We start from the raw sequence: 27,294 nt of genomic DNA on the forward strand, positions 1-27,294 counted from the left end.
AAACATATCTGACTCTGAGTCTCACTTTTAGCTGAGTGATGGAGAACATTTGGCTCGTTGTCCTTGCACACAGTGCAAAGTGCTCCATCCTCCCTCCTCACAGTGATTCAAATGCTGCTAACAGTCTGTGAACCAGGAGGAAGAGGAAGTGAGAGAAGTGAGACTCAAAGAGGAGACAGAGGGCGACATCATCCAGTAGGCGGGGCTCTCCTTCTGCACTGTGTTCAACCATTGTGTCAATAATAAGTGCTGCTGTGAAGAGAACAATTCTCAGACTGAATGTTGAACATCAGCTAGTTTCTCCTGTTGATTTAAACCTTGTTGTACAGATGGAACATTGGCTGTGGATTATTCTTGCTGCTCTTTTCTTTGGTGAGATACAAACATCAACATGTTTCTTCTGCTTAAATAAATGTGTGAGTCTGATTAATGGTGAGTTTTTAATCATGTTTGTTGATCCATCTCTTCCTCTGCATGTTCTGTTCTTCCTCAGAGTGTAAAGGAGAAGACAAAGTGATCCAGGAACAAGGAGATGTCATTGCTGCTGAAGGAGACACAGTTACACTTTACTGCAAATACGAAACAACTTCTACATTTCCATATTTGTTCTGGTACAAACAGGACGTGAACGACTATCCGAAATATGTTTTACGGCGAGATGCTTCTGGAACTGAAAACGCTCAAGAGTTCCCGAAGGACAGATTTGATGCTGAACTCAACAAGACATCAGTTTCTCTGAAGATCCAGAAGCTTCAGCTGTCTGACTCTGCTGTGTACTACTGTGCTCTGCGGCCCACAGTGACAGGAAACAGCAAAACTCTGTACAAAAACCTTTGGAGCAAAGACAACAGAATACTCCACAACATCCACTAGAGGGAGCCACACACTGTTAAACCTCTGATTCTTGTGTCATTGGACTGATGACAAAGACAACAGAGAAATGAAGCAGTAAAGATCAGAGACAGAGACAGAGCTGCTGTGGAAGCACAGAACTGTTAGAAGAAAAAACCCTTTATTTATAACAAAATGTTTCTAACAGCTTTGAACATCTACAGTTTGTTCATGTCTCCTTTAAAACTCAAACAGTTAAAAAAAAGAAGAAAAAGGAAAAATTAAAGCTGTTTTAAAGAAATTAAATTCTTTGACACTTTCAACGCTCCAAAATCTGAACCCACAATTCACAAATAACCACGAGACGGAAAAACAAGAACACACATTTCTATCAGTGAGAGATTGTCTCATACCTGCTGGTTTAAATGACACTCAGACGCACACAGAAATCAAAGTAACGATGAAAAGGTTTGTGTGACTGTTACAGCTGCTGTTCGAAAACTGCAGATGGATGACACCAGGTGAAAAACTACTTCTCCACTTCAATATTTACACCACCATTATAAATTTAAAATGTCAGAAAATGATCCAAAAGCTGCTGGAGAAAATCACTGAAAACGTGTTGAACGTACAAATAACTGGAATCTCTGAGAGGTCGATATAATGCTATTAGAAAAGTTAAAGTCCTTTTCCAGAGTGTCAAAGAAATCTCCCAAAACAAGAAATTAGGATAAAAAAAATGAAAGAACAAAATCACAGGATGCGGCACCGAGGCAGATCCAGAACAATTACACCTCTCGCCTGACTTGGGAATACCCGAGTGTTCCCCCGAAGGAGGTCTGAGCTTCTCTGCTCAGGCTACTGTCCCAAACCCAGCAGCAGAAGATGGATGAACTCAGTCCTGCTGGTCAGTCAGACAGGTTCTCAGTGCATCCAACCAACCACAGCAAGAAGACTTTAAACATGGCTTTCTCCAAAAGGAAAAGGAATCTAACATGTAATATATTCTAAAAGACGCGTTATGTTTTCATTAGGGCAGTGGTTCTTAAAATGTGGTATGCGTACCACTGGTGACACATGTTAAAAACACAACAGCCTTAATAAATGCAGAGTAGTTTGTTCATACGTCATCACTTAAAGGTTGGATATCCCACCTGCTGAGAATGTTTTAATGCAGTACAGTTGTTATTGTCACCTGTCACATCCTGTTTATGACAGTTCTAATAAATAACATTCATATAAGAAACTGCATGTGGTGTTTAATAGGTGTATACTACTGTACTCTAATGTTGGTCAAAGGCTGGTAATTTAAGAGCCATATATTTTATGTGGTGGTACTCACTGTGAAAAGAAACCCTGCATTAGAGAAACAAAGCTTCATCGCAGAACGGAAAATCAAAATCAAATGAAGAACACAGTTTTACACGTGACAACATCAAAATAGTTGTTGGTAGATACTTGTTTTCTCCACAAAACTTTCAGCACTGCAGCTTCTGCTGGTTGTGTGTTTTCATGTGAAACAACAAATGATGACTCTGGCGGAACATTTTCCCACAGGTTTTACAGTGATACGGCTTCTCGCCCGTGTGGATCGCGTTGTGGCTTTTTAGCGATGTTGACAGAGTAAATCTTTCCCCGCAGGTCTCGCAAACATACGGTTTCTCTCCTGTGTGCGTTCTCATGTGGCGCAGCAGGTTACTGCGTTTAATGAACGTTTTCTCACATAACTGGCAAGAATGAGGCCTCTCTCCTGTGTGGATCACTTTGTGTAATTTAAGTGACGATGATTCGGAAAAACATTTCCCACAGTGATCGCACTGGTGCAGCTTCTCTCCTCTGTGGCTTCGCATGTGGCCCAACAAATGACTACTCTGACTGAAAGTCTTTTCACACATTGTGCAGGAATACGGCCTCTCACCGGTGTGGATTCTCAGGTGGATCATCAGATTCCCGCGTTGCCTAAAAGTTTTGCCACATATGTGGCAGGAAAACAACCTCTCTCCTGTGTGGACAGTCATGTGGCGCAGCAAAGTGCTCTTCTGAGCAAAACTTTTCTCACATGTATTACAGGTGAATGGTTTCTCACCTGTGTGGATTTTGTAATGCTCCTTCATTTGGCACTTTTTCTTAAAAGACTTTCCACAAATGTCACACTGGAGAGATTTTCGACCCGTGTCAGTGTTACACCGACTCGCTGATGGTGGGAATTCTTCAGAATTGTTGCTCTGACTTCTGTTTACATGAAGTTTTGACTCTGGATTTCCAGAGTCTGAATCGCCCTTCTTCCCTCCTTCCTGATCTCGGCTCTCAGCTGCAGCAGAGCCGTGAGTGAGGAGCTGGTCACGGTTTGCTTCTGATTCACTGTGGTCACTTTTGCTGTGAGCAGGAGTCACCGTAGAAATTTTCGTCTCTGTCACTACGGACTGCTCTCCCTCCTGACTGCTGCAGAGTTTGTTCTGTTCCTCTGTGCGCTGTGGAGGTTCTGGTTCCCCCTGGTCCAATCTGGAGCTCCTGTCCTGGTTCCTGAGCTGCTGCTGTGGGAGGTCTGCAGGGACAATAGGAGCCCAGAAAAAGAAAAGCAGTGAAATACATTGTTCCTTTAATCATGTTCGGGGTAATGAACATGCTGTATCATCTTTAGGTGGAAACTAGCGAGCTAACTCCCTGCTAACTTCGAACTTGGTTAAACTTCATAAATTCTGTTTTCGTGGATGCCTGAATGTTAAACTTAACTGTTACAGCTGATAGAGCAGCCACACTGATTATTTTATTAAAGATTAAAGGATTTAGACAGTTTGTAACTCTGTGACGCCGCAGTGATCGTTTGACCCGGAAGACAGCTACAGTCTGACTGGAATCACTCTACAAGAGATTGTTGAAGGTCTCAAATAACTGCTGTCTATTTTATCAATGCAGACTAACAGCTAACACGTCTCCACCAGTTTAAATGAGGCTTTGTTGGTGGATTTATTCTGTTTATATTCTGAAAGAACAGGAAGGTTACTGAGTGCAAATGTAATCCGGTCTTTAAGTCTGACGTCACCAGCCGTGTCTGCGCTCAAACTGCGCTGCAGGTCCATAAATCAAACGATCACTGAGAGTTACAAACGGTCTAAAGTCTTTAGACCGATTGTAACTCTCACTGACGTCATATATACACATCTTACTATATGTACTAGAGCTTTTCTATATTTTCATCCTGTGTCGAGCCAACTGTAATGAAACTGTGTGCCTTGTACACTTGCTGTACACTGAATGACAACAAAAGCATGTCTTTAAGCACCAAGCCAACAACATTAACCAAACAACACTCGTAGGTTTGCAGCTGACATGGATCCACTCGTTTTATACATACTTTGAGTCTAATGCTGAAACTCTTTAATTATAACAATACTTCATGGTATTTCTCTCTGAAAAATAACTGCAGCTGCATCATAAATTGTGTAACAGGGCTCTGATTAGGACCAGACCATCAGAGTGAGACTCACCTGTTCTGTGCACATCTGTCTCAGCACTGGTGGTGACGTCCAGCTCTCTGGGCTGATGGTTGATGTCTTTCTCGATCTGGGTAGAATTATTTAAAACTTTGAATGCTTCTCTGGATTCAGTCCCAACAAACACACTGGAGTCAGAGTGAGTGGCGTTACTGAGGTCGCTTTCCTCGTAAGTAGCAGTCACCGTAAAGGTATCCGTCTCCTCCTCCAGTCCCAGCTGCTCTCCCTCCTGACTGCTGCACAGTTCCTCCTGTTGCTCTTTAATCTGTGGAGGTTCTGGTTCCTCCTGGTCCAATCTGGAGCTCCTGTCCTGGTTCCTGAGCTGCTGCTGTGGGAGGTCTGCAGGGACAATAGGAGCCCAGAAAAAGAAAAGCAGTGAAATACATTGTTCCTTTAATCATGTTCGGGGTAATGAACATGCTGTATCATCTTTAGGTGGAAACTAGCGAGCTAACTCCCTGCTAACTTCGAACTCGGTTAAACTTCATAAATTCTGTTTTCGTGGATGCCTGAATGTTAAACTTAACTGTTACAGCTGATAGAGCAGCCACACTGATTATTTTATTAAAGATTAAAGGATTTAAGATAAGATAGAACTTTATTAATCCCTCGGGTGGGTTCCTCTGGGAAATTCGACTTCCAAAAAGCACAGCAACGACCGAAGTTACAGTTACAGAATTGTTATATATATATATATATATATATATATATATATATATATATATATATATATATATATATATATATATATATATATATATATACACACACACACACACACACACACACACACACACATATATAAATACAGAGACAAATATAAATAAAATATACAAAGTAGAGCTGGGCGATATGAGATTTTTTCATATCACGATATGTTTTTTTCATTTCAGGCGATAACGATATCTATCACGATATAAGCCAAATAACTATATTTGTAAGATTTAAATGTGCCGTTGCTCACAAGTAAAATGTGAAATAATCAGCAGCTTGTTTTTATTTAAATATTTATTTCCCATAATAAGTTCAACAGGGTAGATGTACTTAAGGAACATGAGACTTTTTCAGATAAATAAAGGCAAATATTGCAAACTACACAAAAGGCAGCCGCTAAAGCGTTTAAGTTTCAAAATAGAACAAACGAAACAGACTAAATTGTCAATTCCACTTAGAAACAAAATATTAATTCTAAAAATAATCTTAGTTTGTTTTACAGAAGAACAGACAAAACTGACTAACTTTTGTCAATATCAAATAAACTGAGAACTAAAAGGAAATTCTCAATCTCTCCTTGTTGTATAGCTGAGCTTTTCAAACAGTTTTAACAGTTACGTTAGTCTGACAAAAGCCGAATGACGAATTAGCGCTTCCAGTCAGAGACTGAGGCTACGTCCACACGTACACGGGTATTTTTGAAAACGGAGATTTTCCGTTTTCGTTTTAAAAAATAATCCCGTCCACACATAAAGGCAGAAATGAAGGAAAACGCTGCTATGAACATGCCAAAGCAGCAGGTGGCGCTAGATTCCTAACCGTGCCTAAATGTTGGCCAATCAGAAGTCTAGAAGCCTCGGTGGGAAAAAGTAAACAAAGCTGGGGCATAGAAGCAGAACCGAGTCGTATGTGTGGAGGGACAGTAACTGTGTGTATATGTAAGCATTTAAACACTGCAGAGAGTAGAATTAACAGTATTGTAGAAATTCATTTCACCGAAACAATAACGTGGCGCACAGTGTGACGCATGCACCAGTTTATTGTATTTCCAGACTTGCTTTCGGCACAATTTACAGTGCACGCTACTCTGTTTTTTGTCAGACTTGAAATAGCCGAAATACCTTCACACTACGGAGCTTCTCTGGCTCTTCCGTTCGACAATCTCTCCGGCATTGGAACCATCATCTGTTTTCTCTTCGGTCACGCGCGGTTGATTTTTCTAGTCGGCGCACTCATTTCCTCCATTACCCGCTGGCTGCTTCCCAAACAAACACACGTGCGGCTTGGCACTTGTGCTGTACGTAACAAGTCACGCGACGTGACGCTGCGGCTGTGATTGGTTCGGCTCTGCGCTACTTAATTTGGATTGGCTGACCTTTTTTTTTTTTTTTTTTTTTTTGAGGACAAGAGCGGCGAGGTCTATCGCGATAGCTTAATTTCTCTATCGAGTAAAAGTTATATCGCGATACATATCGTTATCGTTCTATCGCCCAGCTCTAATACAAAGGGGATAAATAGAATAAATAGGAATAAAAATAAAAATACAAGTGAATTGCACATTTCAAGTATTGAGTCTATTGCACTGTTGACTATTTACAAAAAGTATTGCACAAGGTATTGTACAGTGAGGTGAAGAGGCACTACAGCTTAGTTGTTCCCCCCTCCTTTGTCCTCCTGTCTCCCCTCCCTCTCCCCTCCAGAGAGGAGTTAAACAGTCTGATGGCGTGTGGGACAAAGGAGTTTTTAAGTCTGTTAGTTCTTGTCTTTGGGAGAAGCAACCTGTCACTGAACAGACTCTTCTGGTTGTTAATGGCCGTGTGCAGAGGATGCCCAGCATTGTTCATAATGTCCAGCAGTTTCTTTAATGTCCTTTTCTCTGCCACTGTCACCAGAGTGTCCAGCTTCATGCCGACCACAGAGCCAGCCTTCCTGATCAGTTTCTCCAGCCTGCATGAGTCCTTCTTTGCTGTGCTGCTCCCCCAGCACACCACAGCATAGAAAAGTACTCCAGCAACCACTGACTGGTAAAACATCCTCAGGAGCTTCCTGCAGATGTTGAAAGACCTCAGCCTCCTGAGGAAGCACAGTCGGCTTTGGGCTTTTTTATACAGGTGCTCTGTGTTGCATGACCAGTCCAGTTTATTGTCCACCCACAGCCCGAGGTACTTGTACTTGTTGACCACCTCTACCTCCTCCCCCTCTATCTGAACCGGCAGTGGACCTTCTCTGGACCTCCCGATTTAGACAGTTTGTAACTCTGTGACGCCGCAGTGATCGTTTGACCCGGAAGACAGCTACAGTCTGACTGGAATCACTCTACAAGAGATTGTTGAAGGTCTCAAATAACTGCTGTCTATTTTATCAATGCAGACTAACAGCTAACACGTCTCCACCAGTTTAAATGAGGCTTTGTTGGTGGATTTATTCTGTTTATATTCTGAAAGAACAGGAAGGTTACTGAGTGCAAATGTAATCCGGTCTTTAAGTCTGACGTCACCAGCCGTGTCTGCGCTCAAACTGCGCTGCAGGTCCATAAATCAAACGATCACTGAGAGTTACAAACGGTCTAAAGTCTTTAGACCGATTGTAACTCTCACTGACGTCATATATACACATCTTACTATATGTACTAGAGCTTTTCTATATTTTCATCCTGTGTCGAGCCAACTGTAATGAAACTGTGTGCCTTGTACACTTGCTGTACACTGAATGACAACAAAAGCATGTCTTTAAGCACCAAGCCAACAACATTAACCAAACAACACTCGTAGGTTTGCAGCTGACATGGATCCACTCGTTTTATACATACTTTGAGTCTAATGCTGAAACTCTTTAATTATAACAATACTTCATGGTATTTCTCTCTGAAAAATAACTGCAGCTGCATCATAAATTGTGTAACAGGGCTCTGATTAGGACCAGACCATCAGAGTGAGACTCACCTGTTCTGTGCACATCTGTCTCAGCACTGGTGGTGACGTCCAGCTCTCTGGGCTGATGGTTGATGTCTTTCTCGATCTGGGTAGAATTATTTAAAACTTTGAATGCTTCTCTGGATTCAGTCCCAACAAACACACTGGAGTCAGAGTGAGTGGCGTTACTGAGGTCGCTTTCCTCGTAAGTAGCAGTCACCGTAAAGGTATCCGTCTCCTCCTCCAGTCCCAGCTGCTCTCCCTCCTGACTGCTGCACAGTTCCTCCTGTTGCTCTTTAATCTGTGGAGGTTCTGGTTCCTCCTGGTCCAATCTGGAGCTCCTGTCCTGGTTCCTGAGCTGCTGCTCAGGGAGAACCTCCTCCTCTCTGCAGAGGAGTCGCAGTGGGAGGTCTGGAAGTAGAAAAGGACACAAAAAAGAAATAAATAATATTATAAAAAGGCAAATACTCCGACACACACACACAAGCTTTCAAAGTTACTACACGGAGAAAAGCCAAAACAGAGAATACACGCGTGCTGAAAAAAGGCCTCTGAGTCGCTTATAGTGTGTCTATACTGCACAATGTACACATGTGGATAACACGGGTCGGTTATGTAGAAGAAGAAGAGGAATTCTGGAGTAAGTTGGATGAAGCAGTACTGAGTGTCTGCAGGGGGAGAGAGAGTTCAACAAACATGTAAGTGAAGGGAGGAGAGGTGATGAGGAGGCGCTGGGTAGGAGTGCCTTTAAAGAAAGGATAGAAAAGGTTGTGTTGAACTTTAACAAGAGGGAGGAACACAGAGGGATGTATGAGACTGCAGGAAGGTGCACACAGGTGAACTCCATCTTATACAGAAGGTGAAATCTGAAGGAGACATAGCTGGGGGCATCAGATGGAAGTCTGCAAGATAACTTTGGAAATCAATAAGAGGAAGTGAGAGAAGACAGAGGAAGGGAATAAATGGTGGAAGCTGCTCCGAGCTCAGGAGGAGCTGAGACGGACTCCGAGTGGCAGGGAAGAGTTCCCAGACGACTGGAAAGCACAGCTGACATGCTGAGGGAAACTCTCAGGAAGGGTTTGTGTATAGTACATATTGTGTATCTGTACAGAGGAGAGAGAAGGAGGTGGTTTGCTGGAAAGAGGGAAAATTTCTCCTGGAGCAAATATTCCGTCATACCAGAAAGTGTTTTGGAAAAGAGAGCGAAAAGGTCATGTGTTCTCCTGTGTGGACGGAGCAGGAAGGAGGCGCTGTTGTTGTCTCAGCTAAATGAGTGAGTGTGTCAGTACATACGATTAAAACTTAAGCACCAATGTCTTTAAAACAAACCCCAAAACACAGCCACTGATGTACAACACAGAACAGAGAAACTCCTTCTGATTGGTCAGCATTTACGTCACAGACACAAACTGTGATTGGACACTTTGAGTGCATCCAACAATCCACAGCAGAAACACACTGACTGTGATCCAGGGCAGCACGGTGCTGTGGTGGGTAGCACTGTTGCCTCACAGCAAGACGCTCCTGAGTTTGAATCCACCCCCTGCTCACGGCCCTGTGTGGAGTTAGCATGTTCTCCCCGTGTTTGAGTGGGTTCTCTGGATCCCTCCCAGTCCAAACACGTGCACTTAGTGGGGTTAGGTTAACTGGTGATGCTAAACGGCCTGCCCAGGGTGTACCTCTCCTGTGGTAGCTGGGATACGAATGAAATGAATGAAACTCTCCTGCTTCATAATGACGACACAGTCCGGACAAAGAGCAACCAGAAGCTTTTCTACAACTTTACACGACAAAGAGTTGAGCTGACAGACCTCAGCAGAAAAGCAGACACGCGGTTAAAACTGGGCTTCTTTGTTTTTTCTCTCATATGCGGATTAAATGCGTAGTTAAACTTTCCAGGGGCAGGAGGACGCTCACCGGTCCGGTGTTCCAGATCTACTGGCGTTTAGATCAACTGGCGTTGGTCGAACAGATGTGCGGCAGTCTTGCGTTTCAGGAGCTGCTACCGACAAACCAGCAAAAAAACACCAAATGTGTCACCTGTGACACTTGTGAGGTTGTCTCAAACACACTCCGTCAGTCTTGATGCTGTTGAACAACAAAATGTTTAAAATGTGGCGAGTTTACCTGGTGATATCCTCATGCGCGACGCGATTGTGAAAACAGCAAACAAGTAACACCACGCCGATGTTGTTCACAGGACAGCAAGAGTAAAGATCGGGAGACTCTTGTCGTCGTCATCGTTCCCCTCGCACGGTTTGTTTCTCCGGTTTCAGCGTTTTTGCTTCACAACTACAGCGAGCAGTTTACTTTGTGCACTAACATGGACTCGAGTCAACCAGCGCCACCTCTGGCCAAGTGCCACAGCCTACAGCCAGATCAGCCTGTGACACACATCTGCACCACGTTTGAATTCGTGTCATGCACATTTGTACCTTTCAATTGTGTCTGTTTGTGCGTCATGCAAATAAACCTTTGAAATGAATGAAATGATATCATATATTCCTTATTGGCCTACATTTGTACAAAATGCCAAATGACATACACATAAGAATCACCATCCTGATATCAATACTTTTGCCCATACGAAAAATGTCGTGAACACACTAATATTTCACCAGTGTTGTAACATCACATGTCGTTAGCGTAGTCTGTCTGTGTCTGCCCTCTGCAAACAAACATGTTAGAGTTGGTTGTGATATACAGTCTGCATAAGTGTGGTTACTCTAATGATCATTTGTAAGGAGATGGCAGTTACTGTGAATGTACAGCAGTTACACAGTGATTAGTAATAAACAGCCAGACAATGACTCTGACAATCTCATTCAATCTTGCAGATTGCACCTTCTGTGGAAAGTGGTACCACACAGTGTGTGTGGACTTCCCCTGTGCAGAAGGCGACTACAAATGTTGTGGGTGCTAAATAAACAGAAACAAATGATCCCTGTTGTCTGTGCTTACTGATGTTTTTAGTGTTGACAATCCACATTGCTGGCATTGCATCTTTCAACATGTTTGTGGGTAGATTTGGATGTACCAGGGGTAAGTGCAGCCACTCAGCCTCTACTCAATGTGATCATAGCAGCAGGTGCAGATGTGTCACAAGTTAATCTAGTAGTGGGCTATGGTCATGTGTTAGTGGTGGGAACAGTCATATCCACTCACTCTCACTGGCTGTTTATTACTAATCACTGTGTAACTGCTGTGAATTCACAGTAACTGCCGTCTCCTTACAAATCTTCATTGGATTAACCACACTTATACAGACTGTATATAACTCCAGCCATGTTGATGGGTTGCCTATATTGGCTGGAAATATTAATTTCCAGGTAAAAGACACAGACAGACTCTGCTTACAGGATGTGATGTGACAACACTAATGAAATATTGATGTGTCATATTTGTCCAAGGTGTATGTCATTGTTATGGAAAAAGAGAATATCAAAATCATGATGACCAATTGGAGTGGTGATTTCTATGACTTTGTGTATATAATTTGGAATTTTGTACAAATGTAGGCCAATAAGGAATATATGATATCATTTCATTCATTTCAAAGGTTTATTTGCATGACGCACAAACAGACACAGTTGAAAGGTACAAATGTGCATGACACGAATTCAAACGTGGTGCAGATGTGTGTCACAGGCTGATCTGGCTGTAGGCTGTGGCACTTGGCCAGAGGTGGCGCTGGTTGACTCGAGTCCATGTTAGTGCACAAAGTAAACTGCTCGCTGTAGTTGTGAAGCAAAAACGCTGAAACCGGAGAAATAAACCGTGCGAGGGGAACGATGACGACGACAAGAGTCTCCCGATCTTTACTCTTGCTGTCCTGTGAACAACATCGGCGTGGTGTTACTTGTTTGCTGTTTTCGCGATCGCGTCGCGCATGAGGATATCACCAGGTAAACTCGCCACATTTTAAACATTTTGTTGTTCAACAGCATCAAGACTGACGGAGTGTGTTTGAGACAACCTCACAAGTGTCACAGGTGACACATTTGGTGTTTTTTTGCTGGTTTGTCGGTAGCAGCTCCTGAAACGCAAGACTGCCACACAGTGGCGGCTGGCCCATAGGGGGCGCTCGGGCTCCGCCCCCCCAAATGTGGAGGAGTAAAAATATATATTTTTAAAAAATTCATCAATGATAGTTTTACTATGTGTGTGCCCATATACAGCCAGGCGTATTTTAACATTTTCACCAGCTGACTCATTAAAGTTCAACCAACAAACGGTATTTTTCTTCTTCTGGGGCGCTCGTCAAAGCGCCCTTGATATGCAGCGAAATAGCCTATCATTAAATGGTTGCCAGGGGAAAATAATAAATATTTGACCTATCAGCGTCGCTGAATTAAATGGTTTGGGGGCGCTTAAAATTGCGCCCCTGCAGAAAACGCGCGAAGATTTGCTGTTCTAGAATTTTACCTCAGTCAGTAGCCTAAGTGAGCTATAAGGTCAGAGAGAGACGATGGCAGCGGTATTGTTAACGGTTGAGGCACAGCCTCCCCCAAATTCGGTTAGATCGCTTCTAACCTACCCTTTTGCCAGAAGGACAATGGCAGAAAAACTGCAAGTTAAAGAGTTGGGACCTGACAAGCCCGAAATTCAACTAACCCAGGCAACGAAGGAGAAGTCAAAAGCATACAACAGGACTTTTTGTCGGAGTTGGTTCCAGCGCAAGTCGTGGCTGACAGGCTGTGGAACAGCTAATGCACTTTTTTGTTTCCCGTGCATACTGTTCAAAAGTGACAAGTGTGATTTGACGTGGACACAATCTGGACAAACCGACTTAAAGCACCTCTCCGAACGAATCAAGAAACATGAAAGCTCACGAGTTCATATGGACAACAGTGTAAAGCTAGCTGTGCTAGGGAAAACTAGCATAGCGGCGCAGCTAGATGATGGACATCGGATTGCTTTAAGAAGGCACAACGAAGAGGTAGATAAAAACCGTCATATTTTATCTAAAATCATCGATTGTATTAAGTTTTGTGGTGCTTTTGAGCTAGCAATGCGGGGACATGATGAAAGTGATTCCTCAGACAATCCAGGGATTTTTAGAGGTTTAGTCGACTTGATGGCATCAATTGATCACGACTTGAGGCAACACCTTGAAAATGCTACTGTATTTAAAGGCACCTCGAAAACAGTCCAGAACGAGATCCTGGATTGCATGTTGGCAGTTCTGAGAGAAAGGATCGTGGAAGAAGTAAAGGCAGCGAAGTTTTTAGCCATTCAAGCTGATGAAACCACTGACATTTCTACACACTGTCAGTTAGTCATGGTGCTAAGATACATTGACCAACGAAACCGTATTCAAGAGCGTTTTTTTGAATTCATCAAGCTACCCAATGCTTGTGCAGATGCAATAGCCAGTGCCTTATCGGAGAGGCTGCGCTTCATCCTCCCCCAGGGACAAGAGAGAAAGTTGATCGCCCAGGCCTACGATGGGGCCGCTGTAATGAGGGGTACCACTGGAGGAGTGCAGCGTAAGATACAGGACATTTATGCTAACGCTCACTACGTACATTGTTATGCCCATCAGTTAAACCTGGTAATGCAACAAGCAACCTCCCACATCCCTCAAATCAGTCACTTTTTTTCCGACATAGCAGGATTCGCTTCTTTTTTTACTAAATCGAGCAAGAGGACTGCAGTGCTTGACGAGGTGGTGGCGCACCGACTTCCAAGTGCATCGGCAACCCGTTGGAACTTCAACAGTCGTGCTGTGAATACAGTGTATGAACATAAAGACGATCTGGTGAGGTGTTTTCAGACCATCCGTAACAGTGAAGGATTTGATGCCCCTACAAAGAGAGATGCCGGTGGTTTCGTGAGAATGCTGGAAGACGAAGCTTTCTGTTTTTTCCTGGCCTTGTTTCACAAGATAATGCCACATGTAGACATGCTGTATAACCACCTACAGAAGAGAAACATCGATTCTGTCACCATCGCAGGGATCACCCAGACATTCATCAGCCGCATGCAGGCTATCAGGTAGGCATAAAAGCATAAATATGTAACCTAGAATAAATGTTAATTATCTATGCATAGATTCTATCAAATTCTCTGCATATATTCTGTGTTCTGTGACTTAAATGTTTAATGGAATTCAGATAATTTTGATTTATATCAGCCTTTGAAGTAATTTTATGAAAAATATTTGATTAAGTATATTTGATGAAGTATATTCCCAGTAATGATTTGATGTAGCCTATACCATAGGCTATTTCCTGAAATTATGGCCAGGGCCTTTATTTACTTGCACTGGTTTTCCCCCAGCCATTAAACCAGGTCCGGTTATTAATTAAATCCGGTAATTCCCGGTAATTAGAACACAACCTTTGTTTGGTTTGTGTTTGGTTAATATATCCCTATTCAGTTTTCAGAAGCCATTAATGAAACTTATGTATTGGATCAGGGAGGCACTTCCTAATCTGGTTGTGGATGAGGAGTACAGGGGACCTGTTCAAGACCCACCCACAAAGAGACGGAGAACATTGGGGGAAGACAGGCAACACCATTTGGCACTGGAGGTAAGCACTAGCTGCTTGGTCTGATTTAAATCGGATCATCAGATAAAATCTAATGACGATGCTGTCAGATGTCATTTGATATAGTGGTCATGACTGTTTTGTTTTGTTATGGACAGATTTTTTTTTTCAGAATAATGATTAACATGAGACATGTGCCAAAGTCTTACCACTGAATCTAACTCTTACCAATTATATATTATTGGATAGGTGTGCGACACCATTATGAGCCATGCCAAGGAGAGGTTTTCTTTCACCAAGCACCTTGTCAGCGCCACTCTGTTGCAAGGAGACTTGTTCCAACAACACAGCAAAAATTTTCCAGATGCAGCACTACAAACCACAGTGGAAGCCTATCCCTCATTGGACAAAGCCAGACTTAAAACAGAACTGTCCCTGATCTACGACAACGAGGAGTTTCAGAGTTGTAGTGGTGCGCTGGCGCTCTATCAGGTTCTGATGGAAAACAACCTTCAAGACACATTCACCGAAACTGTAAGTCTTCTTAACATCCTCATCACCACACCAATGACAACATCAGAATCGGAGAGGTGTTTCTCTACTTTAAAGAGGATAAAAACTTTCCTGAGAAACAATATGGCTCAGGATCGGCTCAACGCTCTGGCTATGCTGTCCATAGAGAAAAAACTCACACAAGAACTTCCTGATTTCAACACCAGGGTCATCGAGAAATTTGCCACTCAGAAAGACAGACGAGCAAAGTTCTTGTACAAATAAGAACCCTTAACCATATTTACTCTCTTTCTCCATCCCTCTCTCTTTCTCTCTTTAGCCCACCCCCCCAATCAGTTTACAGTTGTTGTTTTCAATAGTTATTTTTCATTCATTCAAAAAAAAAAAAAAAATCTGTTCATGTTCATTTTTACAAATCTATACAAATGGCCAGAATATGGTTGTTCATTTTAAATTTAAATTAAAATTGTGTTGTTTGATGTACTCATTAAATGGGTCATTTTAGTCGATATCATAAAAATTGCCCCCCCCTGAGATTTTTTTCAGGAGCCGCCACTGCTGCCACACATCTGTTCGACCAACGCCAGTTGATCTAAACGCCAGTAGATCTGGAACACCGGGGGCTTTTCGGCACATGGGCCCCCCTCTGAACCAGACTCACAAATCTTCTAATCCTAACTTTGTTTCACTAAATAATCAGGAGAGAAATCCAGGCTGATTTAAGCGCCTGCTGTTTGCATGGAGCGCAGCGCAGTCCTGTCCTCTGTTTGCTCTTTGTTAGCTCACATCAAAAAGTCCTCACAATCAGAAACGTCCCGCAGAGCTGTGATCAGGATCCTCCCTCAGAGGGACACTCACCTGTCCTGTGCAGCTTGATTTGGGGTTTCCAGGTGATATCCAGCAGTCTGCGCTGACGGTCGATCTCTTCCTCGTACTGGACGATCGTTTTTTCAAACTCCAAGAATATTTGTTCAGCAGCAGCAGTTAGTCGCTCGTTGATGAACTCTCTCAGATACTGAACTGAAGGCATCGTTGCTGCCGCAGCTCACACACTCAGCTCACACAACAACAACACAACAGTCCCTGTGCTCAGGCACACACACGTGGAAAGCTAACGGTATTAGCGCCTTTCCTTTGTTTTCTTCCGCCTGGTGTCACGTGGTGAGCTTCCGGTGTTCCAGATCAACTGGCGTTTAGATCAACTGGCGTTGGTCGAACAGATGTGTGGCAGTCTTGCGTTTCAGGAGCTGCTACCGACAAACCAGCAAAAAAACACCAAATGTGTCATCTGTGACACTTGTGAGGTTGTCTCAAACACACTCCGTCAGTCTTGATGCTGTTGAACAACAAAATGTATAAAAATGTGGCGAGTTTACCTGGTGATATCCTCATGCGCGACGCGATCGCGAAAACAGCAAACAAGTAACACCACGCCGATGTTGTTCACAGGACAGCAAGAGTAAAGATCGGGAGACTCTTGTCGTCGTCATCGTTCCCCTCGCACGGTTTGTTTCTCCGGTTTCAGCGTTTTTGCTTCACAACTACAGCGAGCAGTTTACTTTGTGCACTAACATGGACTCGAGTCAACCAGCGCCACCTCTGGCCACGTGCCACAGCCTACAGCCAGATCAGCCTGTGACACACATCTGCACCACGTTTGAATTCGTGTCATGCACATTTGTACCTTTCAATTGTGTCTGTTTGTGCGTCATGCAAAGAAACCTTTGGAAAGAATGAAATGATATCATATATTCCTTATTGGCCTACATTTGTACAAAATTCCAAATTATATACACAAAGTCATAGAAATCACCACTCCAATTGGTCATCATGATTTTGATATTCTCTTTTTCCATAACAATGAAATACGCCTTGGACAAATATGACACATCAATATTTCATTAGTGTTGTCACATCACATCCTGTAAGCATCGTCTGCCTGTGTCCTTTCCTCCGGAAATGAATATTTCCAGCCAATATAGGCAATCCATCAACATGGCTGGAGTTATTTACAGTCTGTATAAGTGTGGTTAATCCAATGAAGATTTGTAAGGAGACGGCAGTTACTGTGAATTCACAGTAGTTACACAGTGATTAGTAATAAACAGCCAGTGAGAGTGAGTGGATTTAAGAAAGTCAGTGACTCAGGTGTGTCGCTTGGTTTGTCATCTGTTTGTGAGACTGGAGGAGACGTAGAAATCTTTTGTTTTAAATCTTAGTTAGGAAGATTCCTGTTTGAAAACAAGCACGTTTTGTGAGAAATGCAAGAAGTACATCTGCAGAAAGCACACAGTTACATTCTGTCCATCATGTGGACAAAATTGAAAATGTTGAGCATTGAAAAACTGAGAACGTCGGGCAAGTTCAACAGAAATGTGTTTGTAAGAACGAAAAACCAAACTGTTCCTAAAATAGTTATGGAAAGTCTAACTGTTGTATGTCTGTGTTCTACATGTTTATCTGATGGGAAATAAAGGTGCTATTGTTTTATTGCAGTTTTTGGATAATTCTGAGTGGATTTACACAGTACGGGTCACAATGACCCGCAACAAAATCAATGTCAATTGTTTGTTCTTCAACATAGTACAAGGGTTAATTTCCAAAACTTGCTTATGATCTTCAATTTGTAGCAGATCCACTATCACACAGCAGCTGGAGCAGTTTCAAATGGAGCTCAGTCCACTGCTACCATAGCCCACTACTAGATTAACTTGTGACACATCTACACCTGCTGCTATGATCACATTGAGTAGAGGCTGAGTGGCTGCACTTACCCCTGGTACATCCAAATCTACCCACAAACATGTTGACAGATGCAATTCCAGCAATGTGGATTGTCAACACTAAAAACATCAGTAAGCACAGACAACAGGGATCATTTGTTTCTGTTTATTTAGCACCCACAACATTTGTAGTCGCCTTCTGCACAGGGGAAGTCCACACACACTGTGTGGTACCACTTTCCACAGAAGGTGCATTCAGTCTGCAAGATTGAATGAGATTGTCAGAGTCATTGTCTGACTGTTTATTACTGATCACCTGCTGTACATTCACAGTAACTGCCATCTCCTTACAAATGATCATTAGAGTAACCACACTTATGCAGACTGTATATCACAACCAACTCTAACATGTTTGTTCGCAGAGAAAAGACACAGACAGACTGCGCTAACGACATGTGATGTTACAACACTAGTGAAATATTAGTGTCATTTCATTCTTGTCAAAGGTTCATTTGCATGACGCACAAACAGACACAATTGAAAGGTACAAATGTGCATGACACGAATTCAAACGTGCTGCAGATGTGTGTCACAGGTTGATCTGGCTGTAGGCTGTGGCACGTGGCCAGAGGTGGCGCTGGTTGACTCGAGTCCATGTTAGTGCACAAAGTAAACTGCTCGCTGTAGTTGTGAAGCAAAAACGCTGAAACCGGAGAAACAAACCGTGCGAGGGGAACGATGACGACGACAAGAGTCTCCCGATCGTTTACTCTTGCTGTCCTGTGAACAACATCGGCGTGGTGTTACTTGTTTGCTGTTTTCGCGATCGCGTCGCGCATGAGGATATCACCAGGTAAACTCGCCACATTTTAAACATTTTGTTGTTCAACAGCATCAAGACTGACGGAGTGTGTTTGAGACAACCTCACAAGTGTCACAGGTGACACATTTGGTGTTTTTTTGCTGGTTTGTCGGTAGCAGCTCCTGAAACGCAAGACTGCCACACAGTGGCGGCTGGCCCATAGGGGGCGCTCGGGCTCCGCCCCCCCAAATGTGGAGGAGTAAAAATATATATTTTTAAAAAATTCATCAATGATAGTTTTACTATGTGTGTGCCCATATACAGCCAGGCGTATTTTAACATTTTCACCAGCTGACTCATTAAAGTTCAACCAACAAACGGTATTTTTCTTCTTCTGGGGCGCTCGTCAAAGCGCCCTTGATATGCAGCGAAATAGCCTATCATTAAATGGTTGCCAGGGGAAAATAATAAATATTTGACCTATCAGCGTCGCTGAATTAAATGGTTTGGGGGCGCTTAAAATTGCGCCCCTGCAGAAAACGCGCGAAGATTTGCTGTTCTAGAATTTTACCTCAGTCAGTAGCCTAAGTGAGCTATAAGGTCAGAGAGAGACGATGGCAGCGGTATTGTTAACGGTTGAGGCACAGCCTCCCCCAAATTCGGTTAGATCGCTTCTAACCTACCCTTTTGCCAGAAGGACAATGGCAGAAAAACTGCAAGTTAAAGAGTTGGGACCTGACAAGCCCGAAATTCAACTAACCCAGGCAACGAAGGAGAAGTCAAAAGCATACAACAGGACTTTTTGTCGGAGTTGGTTCCAGCGCAAGTCGTGGCTGACAGGCTGTGGAACAGCTAATGCACTTTTTTGTTTCCCGTGCATACTGTTCAAAAGTGACAAGTGTGATTTGACGTGGACACAATCTGGACAAACCGACTTAAAGCACCTCTCCGAACGAATCAAGAAACATGAAAGCTCACGAGTTCATATGGACAACAGTGTAAAGCTAGCTGTGCTAGGGAAAACTAGCATAGCGGCGCAGCTAGATGATGGACATCGGATTGCTTTAAGAAGGCACAACGAAGAGGTAGATAAAAACCGTCATATTTTATCTAAAATCATCGATTGTATTAAGTTTTGTGGTGCTTTTGAGCTAGCAATGCGGGGACATGATGAAAGTGATTCCTCAGACAATCCAGGGATTTTTAGAGGTTTAGTCGACTTGATGGCATCAATTGATCACGACTTGAGGCAACACCTTGAAAATGCTACTGTATTTAAAGGCACCTCGAAAACAGTCCAGAACGAGATCCTGGATTGCATGTTGGCAGTTCTGAGAGAAAGGATCGTGGAAGAAGTAAAGGCAGCGAAGTTTTTAGCCATTCAAGCTGATGAAACCACTGACATTTCTACACACTGTCAGTTAGTCATGGTGCTAAGATACATTGACCAACGAAACCGTATTCAAGAGCGTTTTTTTGAATTCATCAAGCTACCCAATGCTTGTGCAGATGCAATAGCCAGTGCCTTATCGGAGAGGCTGCGCTTCATCCTCCCCCAGGGACAAGAGAGAAAGTTGATCGCCCAGGCCTACGATGGGGCCGCTGTAATGAGGGGTACCACTGGAGGAGTGCAGCGTAAGATACAGGACATTTATGCTAACGCTCACTACGTACATTGTTATGCCCATCAGTTAAACCTGGTAATGCAACAAGCAACCTCCCACATCCCTCAAATCAGTCACTTTTTTTCCGACATAGCAGGATTCGCTTCTTTTTTTACTAAATCGAGCAAGAGGACTGCAGTGCTTGACGAGGTGGTGGCGCACCGACTTCCAAGTGCATCGGCAACCCGTTGGAACTTCAACAGTCGTGCTGTGAATACAGTGTATGAACATAAAGACGATCTGGTGAGGTGTTTTCAGACCATCCGTAACAGTGAAGGATTTGATGCCCCTACAAAGAGAGATGCCGGTGGTTTCGTGAGAATGCTGGAAGACGAAGCTTTCTGTTTTTTCCTGGCCTTGTTTCACAAGATAATGCCACATGTAGACATGCTGTATAACCACCTACAGAAGAGAAACATCGATTCTGTCACCATCGCAGGGATCACCCAGACATTCATCAGCCGCATGCAGGCTATCAGGTAGGCATAAAAGCATAAATATGTAACCTAGAATAAATGTTAATTATCTATGCATAGATTCTATCAAATTCTCTGCATATATTCTGTGTTCTGTGACTTAAATGTTTAATGGAATTCAGATAATTTTGATTTATATCAGCCTTTGAAGTAATTTTATGAAAAATATTTGATTAAGTATATTTGATGAAGTATATTCCCAGTAATGATTTGATGTAGCCTATACCATAGGCTATTTCCTGAAATTATGGCCAGGGCCTTTATTTACTTGCACTGGTTTTCCCCCAGCCATTAAACCAGGTCCGGTTATTAATTAAATCCGGTAATTCCCGGTAATTAGAACACAACCTTTGTTTGGTTTGTGTTTGGTTAATATATCCCTATTCAGTTTTCAGAAGCCATTAATGAAACTTATGTATTGGATCAGGGAGGCACTTCCTAATCTGGTTGTGGATGAGGAGTACAGGGGACCTGTTCAAGACCCACCCACAAAGAGACGGAGAACATTGGGGGAAGACAGGCAACACCATTTGGCACTGGAGGTAAGCACTAGCTGCTTGGTCTGATTTAAATCGGATCATCAGATAAAATCTAATGACGATGCTGTCAGATGTCATTTGATATAGTGGTCATGACTGTTTTGTTTTGTTATGGACAGATTTTTTTTTTCAGAATAATGATTAACATGAGACATGTGCCAAAGTCTTACCACTGAATCTAACTCTTACCAATTATATATTATTGGATAGGTGTGCGACACCATTATGAGCCATGCCAAGGAGAGGTTTTCTTTCACCAAGCACCTTGTCAGCGCCACTCTGTTGCAAGGAGACTTGTTCCAACAACACAGCAAAAATTTTCCAGATGCAGCACTACAAACCACAGTGGAAGCCTATCCCTCATTGGACAAAGCCAGACTTAAAACAGAACTGTCCCTGATCTACGACAACGAGGAGTTTCAGAGTTGTAGTGGTGCGCTGGCGCTCTATCAGGTTCTGATGGAAAACAACCTTCAAGACACATTCACCGAAACTGTAAGTCTTCTTAACATCCTCATCACCACACCAATGACAACATCAGAATCGGAGAGGTGTTTCTCTACTTTAAAGAGGATAAAAACTTTCCTGAGAAACAATATGGCTCAGGATCGGCTCAACGCTCTGGCTATGCTGTCCATAGAGAAAAAACTCACACAAGAACTTCCTGATTTCAACACCAGGGTCATCGAGAAATTTGCCACTCAGAAAGACAGACGAGCAAAGTTCTTGTACAAATAAGAACCCTTAACCATATTTACTCTCTTTCTCCATCCCTCTCTCTTTCTCTCTTTAGCCCACCCCCCCAATCAGTTTACAGTTGTTGTTTTCAATAGTTATTTTTCATTCATTCAAAAAAAAAAAAAAAAATCTGTTCATGTTCATTTTTACAAATCTATACAAATGGCCAGAATATGGTTGTTCATTTTAAATTTAAATTAAAATTGTGTTGTTTGATGTACTCATTAAATGGGTCATTTTAGTCGATATCATAAAAATTGCCCCCCCCTGAGATTTTTTTCAGGAGCCGCCACTGCTGCCACACATCTGTTCGACCAACGCCAGTTGATCTAAACGCCAGTAGATCTGGAACACCGGGGGCTTTTCGGCACATGGGCCCCCCTCTGAACCAGACTCACAAATCTTCTAATCCTAACTTTGTTTCACTAAATAATCAGGAGAGAAATCCAGGCTGATTTAAGCGCCTGCTGTTTGCATGGAGCGCAGCGCAGTCCTGTCCTCTGTTTGCTCTTTGTTAGCTCACATCAAAAAGTCCTCACAATCAGAAACGTCCCGCAGAGCTGTGATCAGGATCCTCCCTCAGAGGGACACTCACCTGTCCTGTGCAGCTTGATTTGGGGTTTCCAGGTGATATCCAGCAGTCTGCGCTGACGGTCGATCTCTTCCTCGTACTGGACGATCGTTTTTTCAAACTCCAAGAATATTTGTTCAGCAGCAGCAGTTAGTCGCTCGTTGATGAACTCTCTCAGATACTGAACTGAAGGCATCGTTGCTGCCGCAGCTCACACACTCAGCTCACACAACAACAACACAACAGTCCCTGTGCTCAGGCACACACACGTGGAAAGCTAACGGTATTAGCGCCTTTCCTTTGTTTTCTTCCGCCTGGTGTCACGTGGTGAGCTTCCGGTGTTCCAGATCAACTGGCGTTTAGATCAACTGGCGTTGGTCGAACAGATGTGTGGCATTCTTGCGTTTCAGGAGCTGCTACCGACAAACCAGCAAAAAAACACCAAATGTGTCATCTGTGACACTTGTGAGGTTATCTCAAACACACTCCGTCAGTCTTGATGCTGTTGAACAACAAAATGTATAAAAATGTGGCGAGTTTACCTGGTGATATCCTCATGCGCGACGCGATCGCGAAAACAGCAAACAAGTAACACCACGCCGATGTTGTTCACAGGACAGCAAGAGTAAACGATCGGGAGACTCTTGTCGTCGTCATCGTTCCCCTCGCACGGTTTGTTTCTCCGGTTTCAGCGTTTTTGCTTCACAACTACAGCGAGCAGTTTACTTTGTGCACTAACATGGACTCGAGTCAACCAGCGCCACCTCTGGCCACGTGCCACAGCCTACAGCCAGATCAGCCTGTGACACACATCTGCACCACGTTTGAATTCGTGTCATGCACATTTGTACCTTTCAATTGTGTCTGTTTGTGCGTCATGCAAAGAAACCTTTGGAAAGAATGAAATGATATCATATATTCCTTATTGGCCTACATTTGTACAAAATTCCAAATTATATACACAAAGTCATAGAAATCACCACTCCAATTGGTCATCATGATTTTGATATTCTCTTTTTCCATAACAATGAAATACGCCTTGGACAAATATGACACATCAATATTTCATTAGTGTTGTCACATCACATCCTGTAAGCATCGTCTGCCTGTGTCCTTTCCTCCGGAAATGAATATTTCCAGCCAATATAGGCAATCCATCAACATGGCTGGAGTTATTTACAGTCTGTATAAGTGTGGTTAATCCAATGAAGATTTGTAAGGAGACGGCAGTTACTGTGAATTCACAGTAGTTACACAGTGATTAGTAATAAACAGCCAGTGAGAGTGAGTGGATTTAAGAAAGTCAGTGACTCAGGTGTGTCGCTTGGTTTGTCATCTGTTTGTGAGACTGGAGGAGACGTAGAAATCTTTTGTTTTAAATCTTAGTTAGGAAGATTCCTGTTTGAAAACAAGCACGTTTTGTGAGAAATGCAAGAAGTACATCTGCAGAAAGCACACAGTTACATTCTGTCCATCATGTGGACAAAACTGAAAATGTTGAGCATTGAAAAACTGAGAACGTCGGGCAAGTTCAACAGAAATGTGTTTGTAAGAACGAAAAACCAAACTGTTCCTAAAATAGTTATGGAAAGTCTAACTGTTGTATGTCTGTGTTCTACATGTTTATCTGATGGGAAATAAAGTTGCTATTGTTTTATTGCAGTTTTTGGATAATTCTGAGTGGATTTACACAGTACGGGTCACAATGACCCGCAACAAAATCAATGTCAATTGTTTGTTCTTCAACATAGTACAAGGGTTAATTTCCAAAACTTGCTTATGATCTTCAATTTGTAGCAGATCCACTATCACACAGCAGCTGGAGCAGTTTCAAATGGAGCTCAGTCCACTGCTACCATAGCCCACTACTAGATTAACTTGTGACACATCTACACCTGCTGCTATGATCACATTGAGTAGAGGCTGAGTGGCTGCACTTACCCCTGGTACATCCAAATCTACCCACAAACATGTTGACAGATGCAATTCCAGCAATGTGGATTGTCAACACTAAAAACATCAGTAAGCACAGACAACAGGGATCATTTGTTTCTGTTTATTTAGCACCCACAACATTTGTAGTCGCCTTCTGCACAGGGGACGTCCACACACACTGTGTGGTACCACTTTCCACAGAAGGTGCATTCAGTCTGCAAGATTGAATGAGATTGTCAGAGTCATTGTCTGACTGTTTATTACTGATCACCTGCTGTACATTCACAGTAACTGCCATCTCCTTACAAATGATCATTAGAGTAACCACACTTATACAGACTGTATATCACAACCAACTCTAACATGTTTGTTCGCAGAGAAAAGACACAGACAGACTGCGCTAACGACATGTGATGTTACAACACTAGTGAAATATTAGTGTCATTTCATTCTTGTCAAAGGTTCATTTGCATGACGCACAAACAGACACAATTGAAAGGTACAAATGTGCATGACACGAATTCAAACGTGGTGCAGATGTGTGTCACAGGTTGATCTGGCTGTAGGCTGTGGCACGTGGCCAGAGGTGGCGCTGGTTGACTCGAGTCCATGTTAGTGCACAAAGTAAACTGCTCGCTGTAGTTGTGAAGCAAAAACGCTGAAACCGGAGAAACAAACTGTGCGAGGGGAACGATGACGACGACAAGAGTCTCCCGATCTTTACTCTTGCTGTCCTGTGAACAACATCGGCGTGGTGTTACTTGTTTGCTGTTTTCGCGATCGCGTCGCGCATGAGGATATCACCAGGTAAACTCGCCACATTTTTAAACATTTTGTTGTTCAACAGCATCAAGACTGACGGAGTGTGTTTGAGACAACCTCACAAGTGTCACAGGTGACACATTTGGCGTTTTTTTGCTGGTTTGTCGGTAGCAGCTCCTGAAACGCAAGACTGCCGCACATCTGTTCGACCAACGCCAGTTGATCTAAACGCCAGTAGATCTGGAACACCGGACCACTGAAGGTCAAAGTGCGCTGTTTGTGGTCCACGGAAGAACATCGGTTTGTGTGACTGAATCCAGCCCACCAGAGGGACACTCACCTGTCCTGTGCAGCTTGATTTGGGGTTTCCAGGTGATATCCAGCAGTCTGCGCTGACGGTCGATCTCTTCCTCGTACTGGACGATCGTTTTTTCAAACTCCAAGAATATTTGTTCAGCAGCAGCAGTTAGTCGCTCGTTGATGAACTCTCTCAGATACTGAACTGAAGGCATCGTTGCTGCCGCAGCTCACACACAACTATACACTCTGCTACCTTCGAACTTTACTGACCCCGACACCTGTGGAAAGTTAAGGCTACTTCAGCTTTTTCCTGTTTACTTCCGCCTGGTGTCACATAGGGAAGTTCCGGCGGTGGAGGGCGGCTAACTTTCGTTCCGCTGTTGTCACATCGCTCTCACAGAAAACTTCATGTTTGATCTGAACAGTGATTTCAATCACAAAGTGACGACACAGCAGACGGACCCACAAATCTCACCAGCAGGTCTGCCTTCGTGGTTCCTCCGGGTTCAGTGACCGTTTTACCCACAACACAAACCGTTACCATGACTACCATGAATAGATGTCCAGCCCTCTATTTTAAAGTTTGGCATTAAATTATTTTTGGGTCTGTTTGGCTGAAATAATGTTATAATTCACTAATACTGGTTTTTGCACGACTCCAATCAGTGACAACACTCACATATAAATACATCTGTCTGCTTGCTTTCTTTGCTTAGTAGTAGTAGTAGTAGTAATAATAATAATAATGACATTATTGTACATGTCTTGATGCATTCTCCCTGCCATCACCACTGATCAATGGTGAAGACTGTTTGCATATTAATGATCATGAAACTGACCTCACAGCTCGTTGCTGGTCAAATTCAAATTTAAATTCAAATTCAAATTTTATTTGTCACGTACACAGTCATACACAGTACGATATGCAGTGAAATGCTTAGACAACTGATCGTGACCTAAAGAAAAAAAAAGGAAAAGGCTATGAATAAGATAGGAAATAAATATGAAAAATTAAAAAGGGTAAATTTAACTAGGAAGGAATAAAATATAAATTAAGGTTAAAAATGAAATAACTGTACAACACAAATTAGAATGAAGGGTAAATTTAACTGGGAAAGAATAAGATAAAATATATAAATTAAAGTTGAAAATAAAATAACTGTACAACAAAATACACAATATAGAACTATATAAGAATGTATGAAGAAATATAAATAAATATATACACAATAACAGCAGCTGTACAAGTATTAACTGGAAATGAAGAATATAGTGACCAGTGTTGTGCGATCCACATTATGTCTTGTGCAGTGCAAATATGCTTAAAGTGATTTAAGTGATGAAGTGAAAACAATGTCCAGAATGTCCAGTGTGTGTGTGTAAGAACCATATGTGTGGGTCAGTACTGTGTGGTGGTGTGATTGAGAGACCGTATCGCCTGCGGGAAGAAGCTCCTCCTCAGTCTCTCTGTGTTGGTCTTCAGGGAGCGGAATCGCTTTCCTGACGCTGCTGGTGTCAGTCGCTGTGCAAAGGTACAGTTTATTGGCTGGAAGCCTGCAGTCAGCTAAGACTGAACGAGTTACCTGAATTAGTGACAAAACTTTTCTCCCACTGAAACACTTCCTGGGGTCATTGTTATACAGCTTTTTTGTTATTTCTTTATGACTCAAAAACAAAACAAACAAGAAAATAAAGAGTGTGTCTTCAAACTTCACACTGATCTGAACCCAAATAAAGGAAACAATAACAGATAATGAAAATCCTATTGGTGTAATCACTTATCATCAAAGATGGGCAGTAATGCGTTACTGTAATCCGATTACTTT

General features: G+C 42.7%; 3 protein-coding genes across 3 annotated transcripts; 2 read left to right on the forward strand and 1 right to left on the reverse strand.

Moving 5' to 3' along the window:
- Positions 1-1,020: 1,020 nt before the first annotated feature.
- LOC308412586 (uncharacterized protein) lies at positions 1,021-16,208 on the reverse strand. Its single transcript, XM_080907055.1, has 4 exons — positions 15,817-16,208; positions 7,982-8,362; positions 4,320-4,664; positions 1,021-3,376 (listed from the first exon to the last, which is right to left on the reverse strand). The coding sequence occupies exons 1-4, from the start codon at positions 15,986-15,988 to the stop codon at positions 2,310-2,312; spliced, it is 1,965 nt and encodes a 654-aa protein (XP_080763181.1). The 5' UTR covers positions 15,989-16,208; the 3' UTR covers positions 1,021-2,309.
- On the forward strand, positions 10,916-15,804 carry LOC308412584 (zinc finger MYM-type protein 1-like). The gene is made up of 3 exons (XM_080907052.1): positions 10,916-13,948; positions 14,373-14,487; positions 14,695-15,804. Exons 1-3 carry the CDS (start codon positions 12,420-12,422, stop codon positions 15,220-15,222), a joined length of 2,172 nt encoding a protein of 723 aa, XP_080763178.1. The 5' UTR covers positions 10,916-12,419; the 3' UTR covers positions 15,223-15,804.
- Positions 16,209-17,478: 1,270 nt separating the features above from the next.
- Positions 17,479-22,865, forward strand: LOC308412753 (zinc finger MYM-type protein 1-like). Its single transcript, XM_080907310.1, has 3 exons — positions 17,479-20,626; positions 21,051-21,165; positions 21,373-22,865. The coding sequence occupies exons 1-3, from the start codon at positions 19,098-19,100 to the stop codon at positions 21,898-21,900; spliced, it is 2,172 nt and encodes a 723-aa protein (XP_080763436.1). The 5' UTR covers positions 17,479-19,097; the 3' UTR covers positions 21,901-22,865.
- Positions 22,866-27,294: the final 4,429 nt, after the last annotated feature.

This window comes from Rhamphochromis sp. 'chilingali' (genome assembly GCF_963969265.1).
Source record: "Rhamphochromis sp. 'chilingali' genome assembly, chromosome: 16".
Lineage (NCBI taxonomy): Eukaryota > Metazoa > Chordata > Actinopteri > Cichliformes > Cichlidae > Rhamphochromis > Rhamphochromis sp. 'chilingali'.

Coding starts and splice junctions, on each gene's coding strand:
- LOC308412753 (XM_080907310.1), top strand. CDS start 19,098: ATGGCAGCGGTATTGTTAACGGTTGAGGCACAGCCTCCCCCAAATTCG. Junction 20,627..21,050: donor AGCCGCATGCAGGCTATCAG/GTAGGCATAAAA, acceptor GTATTGGATCAG/GGAGGCACTTCCTAATCTGG. Junction 21,166..21,372: donor AACACCATTTGGCACTGGAG/GTAAGCACTAGC, acceptor ATTATTGGATAG/GTGTGCGACACCATTATGAG.
- LOC308412586 (XM_080907055.1), bottom strand. CDS start 15,988: ATGCCTTCAGTTCAGTATCTGAGAGAGTTCATCAACGAGCGACTAACT. Junction 4,665..7,981: donor GACAGATGTGCACAGAACAG/GTGAGTCTCACT, acceptor TTGTCCCTGCAG/ACCTCCCACAGCAGCAGCTC. Junction 3,377..4,319: donor GACAGATGTGCACAGAACAG/GTGAGTCTCACT, acceptor TTGTCCCTGCAG/ACCTCCCACAGCAGCAGCTC.
- LOC308412584 (XM_080907052.1), top strand. CDS start 12,420: ATGGCAGCGGTATTGTTAACGGTTGAGGCACAGCCTCCCCCAAATTCG. Junction 13,949..14,372: donor AGCCGCATGCAGGCTATCAG/GTAGGCATAAAA, acceptor GTATTGGATCAG/GGAGGCACTTCCTAATCTGG. Junction 14,488..14,694: donor AACACCATTTGGCACTGGAG/GTAAGCACTAGC, acceptor ATTATTGGATAG/GTGTGCGACACCATTATGAG.